The following is a 19090-nucleotide window of genomic DNA, read 5'->3' as shown; positions in this document are numbered from 1 at the left end:
TGGGGGCAGACTGAGCAGCATGTAGTCTGCTCGGAAAGAAGCACATGGAAATAGCAGGGATTTTTCTGCTTCTGGCCTCCCAGTTGGTTTCAGCTTGAAGAGGAATGGTTGACTTCTGCTAAGGGTGGGATTGGAGGTGCCATTGCTCTAGGGGGAGAGGACAGTTAAAAGTGGAAGCAGGCTGCTGCTTGCTTGATTGACTAACTGCCCAAGGCAGGCACTCACCTGACCAGTCGCATGCTCTCAAGGCCACAACACACACCTTTTCTGGGCCAGCCTCCAGCCGCACTCTGACCTTCTCCTCGGAAAATGTGCAACAGAGCCTCTGGCTAGAGCCAGCAAGGTGAAGACTTGGAGCACAAATGTCCTGCTGCAGGGAGAGTGCCTCATTGACAGGCCAGCCTCGTGTGTGTGTGTGTGTGTGTGTTCCCATGCGTGAGCCTGGCTCAGTCTGATCCCTTCTATTCTCTTTGCAGGCAGCTGACAAAGGAAGCAGGAAAAGGTACGAGCCCTCTGACAAAGACAGGCAGGCTTCTCCTCCAGCCAAGCGGATGACCCTTTCTCCAGACAGAGGTGAGGAAGTGTGTGGGACCAGGAGGGGAGACCTCTGTTGCAAGGCCTCTCCACATGCAAATACTTCAGCTGTCTACTTCTGCTCTGGTCACCAAGCTGGGTTCAGCCACTTGTCTGTGTTTGAACTCTGCACAGATGCCCTTTTCGGTGACGGTTGCCATGTGCACGTGCGCATGCATGCACACACACTCAGCTGTGGAATTTGGTGCACTTGTCAGATCCTTGAGAACCACTTCAAAAAGAGAGAGCTGCCTGTCTTTTTTACTTCAAAGGCAAACTTCAAAATGTGTGGGCAGCAGTGCGGTTGCCCAATGCCACCTTTGCTACAGCCAGCGGAAGTGAGGAGCTTAATGGTGGAGTATGTGCTTTTCATGCAAAAGATCTTGGCTTCCATCCCTGGTGTCTCCAGGTACTGCCTGAAACTCTGAGGAGCTGCTGCCAGTCAGTGTAGACAACCCTGAGCTAAATGGACCCCATGATCTTGAATTGCTATAAAGCAACTTCCTACATTCCTGTCTTTATACATGGTTTTTTTCTTCAGGGTTCAGTTTCTGCTTTTATTTATTTACCTTTTTTTAAAAAATGCAGGTATGATGCTCAGCTGAAAACAGCTTAGTTGCAACATCCCCAGCTGCTCCCTGCCCTCACCCAAGTATTTGTTAGATGATCAGCTCTGACTCTTGCACGATAAAAGCCAAAAGCTGGCATCCCAGGCTTTCCCCTGACTGTGTTGCAAGCTCATTAAGGCCGACATGCCAGAGCTGCTGCCGGTATACTCAGCCTGGACTGTGCCTGCAGCCAGAGGCACAATCTGCCGTGCCAGGCTTGGAGTTGCTTAACTGTTGCTGAGGCAACAACTTTTCCTGAGAGCATCAGTAACTGAGCCGCATTCCTTATGCTGATCTTGCCACCTGAAAAAAATGCATTGTACAAATCAAAGCTGGTGTTGCTAAGAAACCGGAAGCTGGAAAGTCCCCAGTTCAAATCTCACCTCTGCTGTGAACTCATGGCAGATGGTCATGTGTTCATTCTCTCTCTCTCTCTTTCGGCTTTCCACCTTCAGCACAGAAATGAGAACACTGACCTACCTCACAGAGTTGTTATTAGGGCTACTAAGATAATGTACATGAAATGTTTTGAACACTTAAGGGATCATTAATAACAGCTGCAGTTTGAATTGTTGGGAATTGTAATGTTGCTGTTGCTGTTGCTATTGAATCTCCCCTTTAAAACAGCCATCCCCAACTGAGTGCCCTCCATGTATTTTGGACTTGATGTCTCCTCAGCCCCGGCATTGTACAGCTGCGCTGCCTGGGGCTGGTGTAACTTGCACTCCAGTACATCTCATGGGCAGCTGGTTGCATTGAAATATACTGACTGCATTAAAAGGCTGCATTAAAATATACTGACCCCCTTCCTCAATCAGTGATTTCTGAGGGAGGGCGCACCATATGGAAACAACCACCATACTCAGAGTACCTGACGTATTCTTCCTTCCTCAGGTACCCGTGATAGGAAACCTGCAGGGAGGCTCTCCTCTCCCAAACAAGACCGCCAGCGGGGTCCTAACCTGAAGCTCTCAGCTGCTCAGGCAGACAAGTAAGTTCTGTGCTCCATGATCTTGGCCTGCTGCATTTTTTGGCTTCCTGCCTGGTTTTTTCCTCCCTGCGGCTCTTTGAAGGCTGCCATGCTTTAACTACATCAGGAGGCAAGGGCCCACATGCCCAGGCGGCAACTGATAGCTGCAGCAGCCACCCCCAGGTGATCCCCAACCTCTGTGAGTCACAGGTGATAGAGCCCAGTTGCCCATTTGGGTCATCCCTTGTCCTATGACTCATAAAGGCTGGGGATCACCTGTCTGAAGGCCTGAAGCAACCCCAGAGGGCATGGGACAGGTGGTATATCTTGAATGTCTTGGGTGTAACCTCACAGGGCATCACCTAAAAGGGCAGGGGATGACGCTGCGTGGGCATTAAGGTGGGGAATTACCACAGGGATGGAGATGACTATCTGAGGACCTGAATAATGCCCAGTCAGAGCACCTGACTGGCATACTTTAAATGGTTGCTTTTTTTCTTCCCAACCGAAGATTCCTATGATGCCAGAAAGCTTGTACATGAATCTGCTGCATCTTACACCCACCCACCCACCCCACACTCAGTAACTTCCTGCAAAAACTGGGTTTCCAGTGCAGGCTGGACAATGAGATGTAAGATTGGAGGCCTTATTTAGCAAGTCGACTTTTTAGCTGTTTGCATTGTTGTCACTGCATTGCCAAGGTGAGGACTGTAGGTTGGATCTGATGGCTGATGTTGTGGCTCTGTTGCCCTCGAGGGTCACACCCAGCTAAGCTTTACTCAAAGGAGAAGCGCTGAAATTAATCGATCTATGTTAGTCATAGATCGATTTAAATGGGACTCCCTCTGAGTGTGACTAGCATTGGATACAACCCTGAGTCGTCTATGCTGGGGGTGGGATCATAGCACAGCATCCCTGGTCTCCAAAACGCAAAATGTCCCATCGCTCTTTTGTCTACATTTTTTCTCCAGCTGAAAAAAAAAAGTTTTAAAGTCCCCTTGGTTTGACTAGCGCTTCCCCCTGCAAACATTCCTTTCCTGAGAACTCTGCACTGTCTACAATTTTGGACACTAGAGGTTGCCTGGTGGAGAAAAGCAGTTGGCAAGCAACTCCCTGACTGGTGAAGTCACAGAGAGTGTAGCACTAGAAGCTGCCAACTCTCCTTTCTGGACAGAGCAGGGCCCTAGCTCAGTGATAGAGCATCCACTTTTCATGTAATTGCAATCTATGGTTTCTCCAGTTAGAAGCAGACCTGGGAAAACTCTGCTTCAGACCATGGAGAGCTGCTGCCTGTCAGAGCTGAGGGTACAAGGCTAGACTGACGTACCATCTTGAGGTATAAGGAGCCCTCCTCAGCCTGGTGCCCTCAGATCTTTTGGGTTGCCATTTCAAATGTTGCATGCAGTTATGCATCAAGAAATCCCAGTTTTTGTACTATTTTGTTTTTTGTTTCTATTGTAAGACTCTTTGGATGGGTATCTGTTCAGAAAAGCAGTGTAGTGGTTAGTTAGAGTGTTTGACTAGGACCCGGGAACAAATTGGGAGGGGGAAAGCCCTGTATTGATGCCTTGAGCTCCTTGAAAGAAAGGTGGGATATAAATATAAAAATAAATAAGCATCAGCAAGTGACTCCAAAATACGTATAGGAGTAAATGATTATTTTTTTTCATGGACTTGGAGAGGATACTCTTCCTGGAGCCTCTGGCCTACATTCCTGATCATTTCTTACCATTATGTCTTTTTTTTTCTGTCACAGGAAGCGCCCACTGTCACCGCAGTCCAAGAGTTCAAGCAAAGTTACAAGCATCCCAGGCAAAGCAGCTGAGCCCGGGGGCCCAGCTGCGGCTGCGAAATCAGGCAAGTCCAGCACATTGTCACGGCGGGAGGAGCTCCTGAAGCAGTTGAAGGCTGTGGAAGATGCCATTGCCCGCAAACGAGCCAAGATCCCTGGGAAAGTATAGTCTGCCTTGGTCCAGCCTGGATTAGAGACTGCTCTCTGTGTTTTTATAAATAGCATACATACAAGCAGCCACTTCGGATTTTGCAGTTCAGTTTTATTTTGGCTGTGATCCTTTTTAAAAAAATAATAAATTGAAAAGAGAAGAGTTTTGTCAGCTGAACACCCACCCGCCCCTTCTGGCGGTCTAAGACGGCTCCCTCCGGTTACCTCCCCAGCCCACGCGTTGCCGGCACCGTGGCGGAGGCAGCCACGTTGATGTTTTTTCCATGTCCATCATGCACAGAGGACTCTTAACTGCAGCCCTGTCCAGATGCCTTCTCTGCTCTGTCCTCCACTGCTAGCTACAAGTTGTGTTTCCTTAGTTAGCCCTGCTGTGTGTTGAGTGTCTTCAGCAATGCAGTTCTACAATGCTGTGTAAGGAGAGAGAGCCAAAACTCGCTCTGTCATCTGCCGGAAATGTCCCCCCACCCACCCACTACACCTCTGTTTGTTTGTCTTCTTCCCACCCCTCTCCACCTTACCCCCCACAAGAACTAAACCAGTTGCATAGATATCCTTGATGGAAGTCTGGTCGGAAGATCCCATGTGTCTTTTTATTTTAAGCAAAAGATTGTTTTCGTTGATTAAAAAAAATGGAAAAGCAAAGGTTTCGTCAGGATGTGTGTCTAAAAAGAGGGGTCTTTTCTTTTTTTGAGGGGTTATGCTGAAAATAAAGTATTTTGATAAACAGCTTCTCTTCTTTGATGTGCTTTGTTGCCATCTCAGGCCTGTCTCAGAATGCCTGGTAAACTCCCACCATCAGTCATTTAAATTTCCTATGAAGGGTGGATTGGGAATTCCTGCAGGGAATTTAAAAATGTGTGGGTTTGAGCTTATTCCCCCTCAAAATCAAAGTGTTATATCTAAAGGTTAAAGGTACCTTCTCCCATGAGATGGAAAGCAAAAATAATATACCACTTTGTAGTAAAACTTTAAAATATTAAAACTATCAATAAAATACTGTTTAAAAGCGATTGAAAAATTTCTGGGAGATTTTAGCTGCCTTCCTCCCTGCTTTGTTATGCAAGGAAGATTGCACCCCAACTTAATGTGCTCAAATGAGCTGATCACCAGAGCTTGCAGACAGCCCTGCCAGGTGCTCAGAAGACCCAATGGGCCTTCAAAACAACATGCAGAAGAAAGTGGGCCAGCTGACCTGCAAACTTGGCTCACGGGGTGGAGGAGAAAATGACCCAGTCCGTTAGTGAAATCTAGTTGTCCACTCCTGTCTTTAAAGGTCTCTTTCAAATTAGACAAGCTCACATAATTTTTCGTCTTAACTAAACTGGATCTTTGGGTCATTCAAATGGTTTGGCTTCCCCTGTTTTTCCTTCCTCACCCCCCCAATTTTCTTCCAGTCCCAAGGAACTCACAGAAGCTAATTGTGAACTCCAGAAAAGGAGGAGAAAGAGGGCTGGGGATTGACAACCACTTGTCCCTGACCTTACATTTTAAAAACAGGAATCATTGTCGTCCTCCAGCCCACTTGTGCTCACCACACAATAAAACACCTGCTAGTATCACTGTTCACATAACGTCACTGCTTATGAAAACTGTCAATAAAACTGGAGAGAAGTAAGCTCAGATTAAGCAAATATATGTCATGTGATGCAGAATTAATTTATGGAATTTGCAGCCACAGGATGTAGCCATGGTCCCTGGCCTTAAAGGCGGATTAGACACATTCTTGACGAAGGCCAGGTGGGGGTTAAGTAAAACCTCCAGTTTCAGAGGCAGTCTGCTACTTCTGGATGCAAGTTTCTGGAGAGCATCAGCAGAAGGCTGATGCCATCCAACTCTGCTGGTAGACTTCCTGGAGGCATCTGGCTTTTCACTGGGGGGAGCTAGATACTGGACTAGAAGGGCAACTCACTCCGATCCAACCAGGGTGTTCTATGGGCAAGATTATTCAAGGAGCTGTGGCCTCCCATTTTAATGGGCATGAGCTTCTACTGACTGTGCAGCCAGTATTCACATCCAATTCCCCCTTAGGCCACTGTTAGTTGTAGAGGGCATTTCACAGGCCACTGATCTAACCCCTTTCCAGGCTCTGCTTCCCATCTGCCCTCCTTGACTACGTCTTACTGACTTGCCAGAAACTGATGCTTGAATTGAAGAAAGGCCTATAGACATGGGGGGGCGGACAGAGAAATACGTAAATAGAGGTCCTGCGTGTCAGCATGACATGCACACTGGCCTATTAACTTTCACTGATAAAGAAATGTGTCATCTTAGGGTTTTTGTCAAGTTTTTTAAACCTATCTTGATCAAACCAGCAATTTGGGTGTGTGTGTTTTACACACTTCCAGTCGCTGGACTGGTCACTCATGCCTGAAGCCAGACCAACAGGCAAGATTGCCTCACCTGTGCTTTGAAATCAGTTACACCTCCATTTTATGTTAGTCACGCAGCAAAGGGACGCAAATAGTGATATTCCCCTGCACCCAGCCCCACAAAAAAAGAGAAAAGGTCAGTACCCACACATCTTGGGACCAGAAAGCTGCTGACCTCACTTCAAGTACCCTTAAGCCTTTCAACACACTCTCCACCTATCCACCTCTGGTTCTACAAGTATCTTTGTAATTTGACGAATTATGCTAAACGCTCAGCTGTTAATTGACATTTTCTGTGCTGAAGTTTGGGTGGGTGTTTATGGGCTTTATATTTTTATTCGGTATAGCTGCATTCTTTTTGTATTTATGCAGTTTTTGGTTCTTATGCTTATTACAAGCCACTTACAGAGACTCTTCCCAAATTACACTGAACACTTGTAATAAAAAGCTGTTTAAAACAACATCGTAAAAGCTTACGTATTTAAAACAGCACAATACCTCAAGGGAATATAAGGAGATACCTGTAGGGTCAGGCCAAAGCACTCTTCCTGTGTCTTGCTTTCCACACTCAAGGCTAAGACCCGGCTCTCCCAAGATATGATATACAATAGCCTTGTGTTCTTCCAGAAGCTTTGGTATTCTGCAACATGGCACCAAATTCCACCAGCAATTAGCTTATGATATTTGCTGCTTCTCAAAATAATTAAACTGAAAGTGACTTAAACACTAAAAACAAGAACAGCCGGAAATAAGTAATATATATTTAACAAAACAGTATTCATTTGGGGGAAGGGGCATAGGTCACTGTTAGAGCATCTGCCTTGCACCAGAAGGTCCCAGGTTTAATCCCCAATGGATCCCACTTGCCTGCAACTCTGGAGAGCTGTTGCCAGCCAGTGTAGACAATACTGAGCTAGAGGGACCAGTGGTCTGACTTGGAATAAGGCAGCTTTCTATGTCCCATTGTAAGGGCAGAATATTGTGTCATTGGAGACATCTTGCTGGCCCTGGCAGGAAAAGAAAAGTGAACAAGATGGGCCCATAGTCTGGTACTCAGTTGCATTTTCAGTGGGCAGAAGATTATGGACTTGCTAAAAAAAAACCTGAGCAACAGAGGACAAGGCTGTCAATTGCTACAATGGCTATTTTCCATCCCCATTGCTGAGGGCAGGATGCCTCTGAATACCAGTTGCTTGCAATCACTTTTATCACCCACCCACTCAGGCTCATGTTCTTCCGTAAGTATCTGGAGGACATAAGGTGGTCCTCCTTGCTGTGTAGGGCAACATTAATGTCACCAAAGTCTTAAGGGTTGCCACTATCCCAGAGAGTACCTGCCTGGGAGCAATACCTATTAAGCTGAAATTAAATGAGAGGCACTCTCTTCCCCCACTTTCTGGCGACGAGATGCTCTGATCAGCAAATCTGCACCCGCTGAATTTCTGCATTTTATGTACCTGTTGATGGTGCAGGTGTGCAACTGGGACTCTGTTTTGATCACTAAAGCACATCCATGCATAGACCTCATACTCAGGGCCTACAGGATGGCTATGATTTAAAAAATTGATATTGTGGCAAAAGGTATTGGCCAGCTATCTGGGACCTTTCCATTCTTGCTTAATTTTGGAGTTCTGGCCTTGGCTTTAGGTGTCAAGCTAGCCCAGGACATAAGACGTGCCCCTAGTGCTGGAGAGGGAACTAGCGGTGTCACCCTGGGTCTGTTTATGTAAGAGGTGTGTAGCCTTTACTGGGCCCTGATTGGCTCGTTGCACCAGTGACACTTGCAGTGAACAGAAATAGCTCACTTGAAGGTGCCTGTTAGCTTCAGGGGCTGGCAGTGAAGAGCCCTGCCCTGGATGAGTCCCTCCTTCCTATGGGAAACCAAAGAGGAAGTTCAGCTCGGGTGCTTATCAGTTCATCAGCTTCAGCAATCACGCAATTCCTTAAGTTTCTGTTTGAGATGGGGGGGAGAGGGGGGAGAGGGAGAGAGAGAGAGAGAGAGAGAGAGAGAGAGAGAGAGAGAGAGCGCAGCTCTACAGAAGAGGAGAGTTGGGCATGCAAGGGTAAAGACAAATAAAGCCACTGGAATGAAGCCTCTTCTTCTAGCAGAGGCTGGTCAATTAAGGCAACCACCACCAACCTCAGTCTTCCCCTACCTGCCTGTCTTCCTACTTAACAGCCAGTCCAGGGGGTCGCCCTGCCTGTCCGCTTCATCCTCCTTAGTTTCACTCTGGCCCTTATGGCTCTCAGCAGGGGACACAAGAAAAGCCAATGGCTGAATCAGGCCAGTAGCCCATCTAGTCCAGCAGTGGCCAAGCTGATGTCTGTGGGAATCCTCAAGCACAGGCATCAGCAAACATTTTCAGCAGAGGGCCGGTCCACTGTCCCTCAGACCTTGTGGGGGGCAGGACTATATTTTTTGGGGGGGGATGAAAAAATTTCTATGCCCCACAAATAACCCAGAGGAGCATTTTTAATAAAATCACACGTTCAATTCATGTAAAAACACACTGATTCCCAGACCATCTGCAGGCCGGATTTAGAAGGTGACTGGGCCAGATCCGGGCCCCGGGCCTTAGTTTGCCTACTCATGCTCAAGCAGGACCCAGCACAAGAGCACTCTCCCCTCCTGGGGTTTCCAGCAACTGGCACTCAGAAGCATTTCTGACTGGAGGCTGAGCATAGCCATCAAGGGTTGTGCACAGACATTGACAGCTGTGCCCTACATGAATTTGTCATTTCCTCTTTTAAAGGCAGCCAAGTTGGTGGCCATCACTGCCTCCTGTGGGAGCAAATTCCGTAGTTTTAACTCCACCCTGAGTGAAGGAGGACTTTCATTTATCTGTCTTGAATCTTCCAACGTTCACTTTTAGTTCTAGCATTCCGAGGGAGAAAAACCTTTCTCCATCCACTTTCTCTGTGCCGTGCATAATTTTATACACTGCTTTTGTGTCACCTCTTATTCACCTTTTCTCTAGACTAAGAAGTCCCAAATGCTGCAACTTTTCCTCCACGCCCTCGATCATTTTAATTGCTCTTTCCTGAACCTTTTCCAACTCTACAATATTCTTTTTGAGGCGAGGTGACCAGGACGATGCACTGTTATTTCGAATGCGGTCCAACCCTCGATTTACATAACAGCAATTTTATTTTCAAGAAGCACAAATCCAGAGTTGGTCTGCTTTACCTGTCATTGGCTCCACCTGTGGTTTGTGTTCCCTGCCTTCTGCTATACCACTCACAAGGGCCACAGCCCCAACAGACAACGGTGACGCCAGGACAGTGTCCTCTTCACCTGTCCACCATACTGAAAAAAGAAGTAGAACTTTTGCATGTGTTAAGTCATTAATACTGAGGTTCCGGGTGATGAACAGGTCCTGGGGTAATCAGGAACCTCTTCCCTGCCCCCAATCCTAAATCAAAGTGACACTTTTCCTCCACAGCAATTGGATTATTATTTTATAAATCATGTTTATTGGTTTTACAAATACAACATACAAATAAACACAAATTAGTAAAAACATACCTGTATAAAGAGATGCTACGAATCTCAAGACTTTTCCCCCATTCCCTCCATGTGGTCTCATTTTAAGAATCTGCAACTGTATATTCACACGTACTCTAATTTTTATATAAAACCATATTGTCCATAGTATTTTTATACCAAAAGTGAGTCAAAATCCTGCTCTTGTTCCCTTCTGCTTACAGTGGTTTCCTAGGTAACTTATAAATTTTCCCCATTCTTTTATAAAGTTTTTATCCTCTTGGTTTCTGAGTTTTCCAGTCAGCTTTGCCATCTCAGCATAGTCCACCAGCTTGGTCTGCCATTCTTCTTTGGTAGGGACTTTTATCTTCTTTCCAACTCTGGGCTAATAACATCCGGGCGGCAACAGCAATTGGATTACTATTTAAGTAGCACGCACTTTGTACATAATACCACTTTATGCTGGAGAATAATGTGCATACATTTCAGTTGAGGTACTTCCAGCAGGGCAGAGCTAGAGCATCTAGCCAGATGTTGCTGGGTTACACCAGGTGTTAGAGAACCTTTGGTCCTCTCCTCCAAAAGCCTCTGAACAATAATTCCCATCAGCCCCAGCCTGTATGGCCAATGTCCAGGCAAGATGGGAGCTGTCGATCAGCAACATCTGGGGGCTCAAAGGTTCCTCACACCTGCTTGTATCTTCTCACATCAGCCCTAGCCAGCATGGGAATGAAAGAACTGCAGCTTTCTCAAAGAAGAGATGCTGTGGTAGACAAAGCTTCACCTTTGAGTGTCTGCCTGTTGCACGGCTGTTTAAGACACAATATGCTTTTATTTGAACCTGTGAAGCTGTTGTCTATCTCTCAAGCTCGTTCCAAGCTCCACTGCTCAAGATCTTCTCATGTGGAGATGCTACAAATCAAACCAGGGTTCATCAACATAAACAGTCTCTGCTATAGGGCTCATCCCAACGTGGAACACAGAATTAGACCCCAAGAAGATCCCTACTGAATCGGGTCAACAGCCCATCAAGTCCTGCATTCTGTTCTCACAGTAGCCAACCAGAGGCCTGTTGGAAGACAAGCAGGATCTGAGCACTCTCCTCTCTCTCTGACAAACAGTGGAGGCAAAGCATAGCCATCAGGATTAGGCACCATTGACAGCCTTCTCCTCCATGAATTTGCCTTTTCTAAAGGCTTCCAAGGTGGCCACTGCCTCCATAGTTTAACTATGCACTGTATGAAGTGAAGAAGTTACTTCTTTTATCTGAGATTCTGAAACTCCGTGCACTTTTCAGAAGTCTCTTACTTCCCTTGGCCTCCCTTGGGGTCTGACCCTGGCCAAGCACTCTGAGAAAGTCAATATGGAGTCAGTACAAACTGCTTTAGCTAAGCCACCAGGCCACGGGCCTTTAAAATCACGAGTTAACATGACGGCGCATGTGATGATGGCCCAGGGAGCTGTCTTTTCCTCCTATCCGGCCTTGGTTTTCCCCCGGGTGCCTTTGTTCACTCACTGGCGTGCTCTGCCTGCTAACAAAAAGCAGCCACATACCAGGCGAGCCTTTTCTTGCATAAGAATTGTCAAGAGGCGGGGCAGCAGTGGGGTGGAAGGATGCTTCCGTGCAAGCCCTCAGAGCTTGCTAGACTGTGCAATTTACTGCACCGAATCAGAGTATTGGGCAATCTCTTATTTAAGATCTAGTTACAACCCTTTCCTTTCCCCCCTTTTTGAAAGAAGTGGTATAATACCTGTGTTTCATGCATCCTTTCTATTGTATGCAAACTCCAAATAAATTTTATGATGCTTCATAACCACCCCGATTGCTAGCTGGTTATTGCCACTTAACAAATAGATTAATTAGCTGATGATGCGCCAGGCTCCAGTGCATACTCAGAACTCTATAGGCTTGAGAGTATTGGTTAGGAGAATGCATTAATTTCTCTGGATTTTCCACGTACATAGAAAAACGTACTATGGAGCAAGGAAGCTTGTGGGATTCCCCTTTCCACACCTTCCTCCATTCATGTCCTGTCCCTGCCGTCCCTGCCATCACACTGCCCAGCTGCCACTTTGCTCCTCATCCCATGACAGCTGGCTGGCAGCGTTGCATATGTATACCCTGCATATGTTTTTGGAGCCAACTTTATAGCAATGGAATATCCTCTTTCCCTCGGTGGGAAGCTGCTCTTTCCAACACACTCACACTCTGCCTATGCACCCCTTTTTGCTCTCGCATGGAGGGAAACCCCCATTTATTTTTTTAATGAGACCTAGCCACCTGTTTTAATGAGACCTAACCACCGCAGCGGGTGACACTGTGAGTTAAACCACAGAGCCTAGGACTTGCTGATCAAAAGGCTGGCAGTTCAAATCCATTGCTCGGTCCCTGCTCCTGCCAACCTAGCAGTTCGAAAGCACATCAAAGTGCAAGTAGATAAATAGGTACCGCTCCGGCGGGAAGGTAAACGGCATTTCTGTGCACTGCTCTGGTTGCGCCAGAAGCAGCTTAGTCATGCTGGCCACATAACCCGGAAGCTGTATGCCAGCTCCCTTGGCCAATAAAGTGAGATGAGCGCCGCAACCCCAGAGTCAGCCACGACTGGACCTAATGGTCAGGGGTCCCTTTACCTTTTAACCACCTGTAGATTTAAACTTCATTTCTGAATAAACACACAGAGCCCAGTAAAAGTCCATTTACATAGGATTGCAACTCTGCTCTGCCAAGTGATCCTCAGATTCTTTTATCCAATTTTTAATTCTTCCTTGCCTGTGCTTTTTTGCTGATAGCATCTGGAGGGGTGGTTTTCATTGGGAGCACATCAGGAAAGGGAAGAGCTAATCCCTGCCTCCCATCACACCACTGTTCCCAGCTGCAAGGCTTGACATATCAGGTTCAAACTTGAGAGACAGTACATAAGTAGCCATCCAGGAGCAACATCAGACTATCTGCACAGGGTACAAAGAGTAAAACTGGGCACTAAAATACAGTTTTTGCCTCACATGTAGTCTGCACCCCAGAATCTAGTTATGATTCCTGCATTGCAGGGGGTCAGGGTCAGCTAACGTTTTCAGCAGGGGGCCGGTCCACTGTCCCTCAGACCTTGAGGGGGCCGGAATATATATATATATATATATTGGGGGGGGGTGAATGAATTCCTATGCCCCACAGATAACCCAGAGATGTGTTTTAAATAAAAGCACACATTCTACTCATGTAAAAACACCAGGCAGGCCCCACAAATAACCCAGAGACGCATTCTAAATAAAAGGATACATTCTACTCATGTAAAAACACGCTGATTCCCAGACCGTCCGCAGGCCGGATTTAGAAGGTGACTGGGCCGGATCCAGGCCCCAGGCCTTAGTTTGCCTACCCATGGTAGATGACCCTTGGGATCACTTCCAACTCTTTAATTCTATGATTCTTTTGGCCCCTGAAGCTACACTTTTATATTTTACCTATTTATTCAAGGATTATATTGAACCCCTGCAACTGTTACTCTGCTAAACATTTTGTAAGATGTCTACAAATGGCGGTACTGTTTAAAATAAACAAAAAATCGCACACAAATGGACTACTGACTATTGCTAAATCAAGGACAAGGCAAAAACTTTTGAATAGTTTTCTTTGGCATCAGCTGAGAGCAATAACATTATAGACACTGCTCAACTACTATTTTTAGCAGCGGGATAGCTTGCAACCAGAATTACAGAAGAGTTGAGAGCACTGCAGCAAACCCCATTCTTGAAGGTGTGTGAATCAGTTGAAAATCTTGTCTCAGTTGGGATAACTTGAGAGGCATTGCTACTGATGGTGCAAGAAACTTGGTGGAAAGTAAAACTGGTGCAGCTGCAAGAATCAGTCAAGAGACAATGAAATTAAATGGCACACATCCCGTGCAATTTCACTGCATCATCCACTAGCAAGCCTTCTGCAATAAGATTTTCCCAGTGTTATGCATGTTGGTTGTATCCAGCGTTAATCACTTACGGCATCATGGCCTTGATTACTGTCAGTTTCAAAAAAAATTCTCTCAGAGATAAAAGCAGAATACGGAGATCTGTTGCTCCATGCAGAAGTCAGGTGGCTTAGTACTCCACAGGTGGTATTTTAGTCTTTTTATGAAGTTGATGTCTTCCTCATGGGCAGAATACAAGGTCGAGAAGTACTACTTTCTGACCCCAAATGGATTTTTGATTTGCCTTTCCTGATATCACAGAGCATCTGAATGCTTTTAATATAAGGTTGCAGAGAAAAGGAAAGCCTACTGTGTCTGACATGTATTCTGAGTTGAAAGCTATGGAAGCAAAACGATTTTTATTTTATTTTATGAAGCACATTACTGAACATAGCTGTTCAAACTTTTCATGCAGTAACAAACTAAAATCTGAGGACAGGAATTCACAATTCCATGTTGAAAGATGGAACCTACTGCGGGTGGGGTATCAGAACAGAATCACTGATTGCCAGAAGCACAGAAAGGAAATGATAACGTTTCAGAACCCATTTGAAGTGGCACCAGAAGGTGCAAGTGGAGTTTTTTTTCAAGTGGAACTCGCTGATTTTCAAGCCAGTGATTGCCTCAGAGACATAAACAAAATAAGCATTCTATCAAATACATTCTGTCAAATACATTACAAAACATTCTATCAGATACGTTACAAAAGCCCATCCCAATCTCTTGCTCAAATGGCTCTGCTTCCTAATTAATACGCAATTAGTACTTGGTGATCAAGATAACATTCTGAATGAATGCATAAACCACATGACCAGGTGCTAATTTATTCTCACATAGTCTGCAAGTCATCAAAAGAGAGAGAGCGGAAGCCTGAGTGGTTATTAAATAATGTTCTTATGAACGGTTGGGTAACTCGCCCTTATTCACCACCAAAGTGGTAGCCCTCTTCTTTCTCAGAAGTTGTTGAGCAGAGCCTAAGGCAGACCACCCAACAGGGAGGTTGGTCTCATGGATAACCTGCACTGGCAACAGGTTGGACAAGGTAACCTTTGAAGTTCCATCCAGCTCTAAGATTCCCTCCATGGCAAAGGCTGCAATCCTAACCTCACTTACCCAGAAGACCCACAGAATAGTTATTATGATTTTATTATTTATATCCCGCCTTTCTCCCAGAACCAGGACTCAAGGCGGCTCACAAAAATTAAAGCAAACATGAATAAAACGCAGACCGCCTAACAACATATATAAAAGCTGATGCTTAAAAAGGATTTAAAATATAGCAAAGTTAAATGGATATAAAAACAAACCAATTAAAATACAGATAAAAACAGCACAGCACTCTTAAAAGCCTTTCCTTAAAAGCAGCCAGTTCCCAATACCCTGCAAAATTTAAAACAGGTTTCACCTGCAGGTGGAAGGAAAAGGAGCCAGTCTTGTTTCTCTAAGAAGGGAGTTCCAAAGTCTGGGAGCAGCCACTGAGATGGATTGACTAGGACTTAGTTCTGAGAAACAGGAATGGGATTACACTGGACAGTGGTACCTCGGGTTACGTACTTAATTCGTTCCAGAGGTCCGTTCTTAACCTGAAACTGTTCTTAACCTGAAGCACCACTTTAGCTAATGGGGCCTCCTGCTGCTGTCACTCCACTGCCGCGCGATTTCTGTTCTCATCCTGAAGCAAAGTTCTTAACCCAAGGTACTATTTCTGGGTTAGCAGAGTCTGTAACCTGAAGCGTATGTAACCCGAGGTACCACTGTACTTTTCTCTATGATAGTACATTAGTTGCTGTTTCCTTATTAGCCCTTGCTTTATACTGGGGTTTTTTAAATTATTGTCTATCGCTTTGAGCAGTTTATAGAAACAAACAAGAGCAGAAGAATTTAAAAGCAAATTATAGTGACACAGTTGTAGTTTGTTTTGACCCTCCTGACTGCACAGATAGATAAAAATACTAAATTATTATTATTATTATTATTACTACTATTATTACAGTATTATTATTCACTTGTTACCTCCACTGTTGGGAGGCAGTATGTATCGGAACGCCTGTTGCTGGGAATCACAAATGGGGGAGAGCTGATGGTGCACTCAGGTCCTGCTTGTGGACTTCCCCATGGGGCATCTGGGTGGCCACTGCCAGAACAGGATGCTGGGCCCTCTTTGGCCTGATCCAGGCCCAGCACGGCTCTCCCCGTGTTCTTAGTTGAGAGCGTTCCAAGCACTTCACACACATGGTTTTGCTCACAACAGCCCTGCAAGGTAGGCCTATGTTGTCATTCTCCATCTTGCAAACGGAGGAGAGCGGGTGCCGAGAGCGCGAGTATCTCCTCCATGAAAGAGGTCACGAGGTTAAGCATATTTAGAACTGGGAGGCTCCGAATCTCCTCGGATGCGCGCCATCATTTGCAATCACGAGCCCTGGACGCCTTCTTCTTCCTCATGACTCGGGGCTGAACTGCGACGGAATGGAGCGGGGCCGGGCCACGTGGAGGGGCTTTCCCCTGAGCCGGCCTGGCGGGAGCATGTGACGCGCCCACTGGAGAGGCGAATGACACACCGAGGCCGAGGAACGACGCAGCCGGAGAGAGTGCGCCGCGCCTTGCGCAGCCGGTTTGCGAGGATCCCGTGACCCAAGAGAGTTCAACCGCCTGCTGCAGCTCCAGCTGAACTCTCACCTAATTTCGTCACCGCCCGAGCACAGCATTAACCCCTTGCGCAGCGGCCTGGCCTGTCTCTGCAGGCTCTTCTCTGACGCCACACGACAACCTGATCCAGGAAACGGAGTGACGGCCGGCGAGCGGGCTCACCTGCGAACCGCAATGCGGGAGCCGCTTCAAGCAAGCGGCTGCGAAGGCAGCGGGGTGGGTGTGTTGCAGGAAGGAAGGAAGGGCCGTGGCTCAGTGCCTATTTTGCATGAGGAAGGTCCCAGGGTCAACCCCAGGTGGCATCCTGGAAATGGCCCCCGCCTGAATCCCTGGAGAGACAGCAGTGAAGCGTATTATAGAGCAGCGGTTCTCAACCTGTGAGTCCCCAGATGTTGTTGGACTTCAACTCCCATCATCCCTGAGCTTTGGCCTTGCTAGCTAGGGGTGATGGGAGTTGTAGTCCAACAACATCTGGGGACCCACAGGTTGAGAACCACTGGTATAGAGCAATAGTTGGACTTGATATAAGGCAGCATCCTGTGATGTCACTTTCCCCAAACCTCTAACACCACACTGTCTCTGCTAAAGGACTCCGCCTAAGCGCCTTGCCCACATCCGCAGCGAGCAACAGACATAGCTCGCCAAGGCCGCCTCCGCGCCATACAGTTAAATTGCTACGATGCCACTTCAAGCAGGCATTGCTTGCTTCCCCCAAAGAATCCTGGGAAGTATAGTGTGTTGGGGGTGCTGAGTGTTGTTAGGCTGCCCTTCTCCCTCCTCTCACAGAACTACAATTCCCAGAGTTCCTTGGGAAGAGGGATTGACAGTTAAACCACTCTGGAAATTGTAGCTCTGTGAGGGGAAAGAGGGGTCTTCTAACTCTCAGCACCCTTAACATGCCACAATCCCCGGGATTCTTTGGCGGAAAGCCATGCCTGTTTAAAGTGGCATGATGCCACTTTAAATGTATACTGAAGATGGGTTCATGGTCACAACCTTCTCTCCTTACAGTGAGATGCTCTGCATTTCTATTCAGTTATAGCCGTCATTTCTAAATCTGCAGCTATACATACACTTTTATTTTTGTTTCTGCTACCTGCTTTATCTGTGATCGTTACCAATTTTACGGTGCTGGTTGGTTAATTTTGTCTCACATTTCCATAGTTGACTGCAATTTTTAATATCATTTTTTGCCACCTTGGAACTCTTGACTGAAGGGCAGATAACAAATCCCAATATCCCTGTCTTTTCCATCTGTACAATTGGAACGTTGGCAGCCCACATTGCAGAGTGGTTGCCTTGATAAACAAGATAAGCACTGAGAAACTGAGAACGTACTAGTTGCCTCAGTTTAGAATGGAATACTTCAATCATTTCAGTTTTCCTTTTCCACCCATTCTGAAACCCATCTGGTCACCACTAACTTTTGGGATAGAAAGATCAGATTTGAGGGAAATAGCATTGAAGTGACTGAATGAAAGCAGAATAGGAGCTTTTACAGACCTGGGATGAGGTGGGGGAAATATTTAGCTCTTAACCTGTCTAGTTTTTTTACGATCATACATTTGGATCCGACTGGTGCTTTTGGATCCCAGACAAGAGAAAGAAGCGTATTTGTGAGGAATGAAGCACTGGATATGTGAGCCTTTACCTTTCTTCCATGAACATCTTGGGGTAGATTAAAAAGTATGAGTAAGGGAAGGGAAAGTTAGAGCAGAGTTTCTTACCCACTCCAAGCCTCAGTTTTTCACCATCTGTAAAATTGAGCCACATAAGCAAAGAGAATCTACAATGCCAGATGACTTATAATGTATTGTCGTTGAAACATTATTGTTTATAATGTCTATGAAGCTAAATTGAATGCACCCTTCTGAATAAGGAATTAGCCGTGTCCCATGTCCAATCTATATAACACTGAATTTATTCATGGCTGCCTTGTTATTGGATATGGTAACGTTTCAGAGTTAATGTGTTTTACACCACATCAATCCACAATGGATGTCAAAAAGAAATAGATATTTACAACCATTGGGAGGGGGGAGCCTTTGGAGAAAAGGAAGGTGAACTTCAAGCGAAATTACTAAAAAATAAATACATGTGTTTCTATTTCTGTATTATTATTTGTGTATTTAAAGTGTGTGATTGTGTGGGGGTCAGGTTTCACCTGCTATTGTGTGTGGGTCAGGTTTCACCTGCTACTGGAAAGTGGACCCCGGTCACTTTCTACCAGGATAAAAAAAATGGAGAACAAGTCTGTCAGTGGGTATGGAACATCCACACTCAGAACCAGTCTACCTCTGAATGCCAGCTACTAGAATTCAAACAATAGGGAGGGCTGTTGTCTTCCTGCCCTGCTTGCCAGCATTGGGAATAGGACCCTGTACTAGGCAGGCCTTCGCTCCAATCTAGCCTGGCCATTCTATATTTCTTTTGCTTATTTATTTCATTTATGTCCTGCCTTTCCTCTGAGGAGATCAGAATGGTGGATGTAGTTCTGCCTTCCCAAGTCTGACCT

At 46.0% G+C, this 19090-nt stretch overlaps 1 protein-coding gene across 2 annotated transcripts in view; it reads left to right on the top strand.

Moving 5' to 3' along the window:
• The window catches only part of ZC3H18 (zinc finger CCCH-type containing 18), a 55716-nt gene extending 50876 nt beyond the window's left edge, over positions 1-4840 (top strand). For both annotated transcript variants that reach the window (XM_083754517.1, XM_083754516.1), the window contains exons 17-19: positions 477-573; positions 2076-2172; positions 3908-4840. In XM_083754517.1, the coding sequence (XP_083610643.1) occupies positions 477-573; positions 2076-2172; positions 3908-4112 (399 nt within the window). In that variant the 3' untranslated portion in view covers positions 4113-4840. The remainder of the gene's footprint in view (positions 1-476; positions 574-2075; positions 2173-3907) is intronic.
• Positions 4841-19090: the final 14250 nt, after the last annotated feature.

The sequence above is a fragment of the Podarcis gaigeae genome, assembly GCF_964106915.1.
Source record: "Podarcis gaigeae genome assembly, chromosome: 8".
Classification (NCBI taxonomy): Eukaryota; Metazoa; Chordata; class Lepidosauria; order Squamata; family Lacertidae; genus Podarcis; species Podarcis gaigeae.
This window is presented reverse-complemented; position numbering and strand designations above follow the sequence as displayed.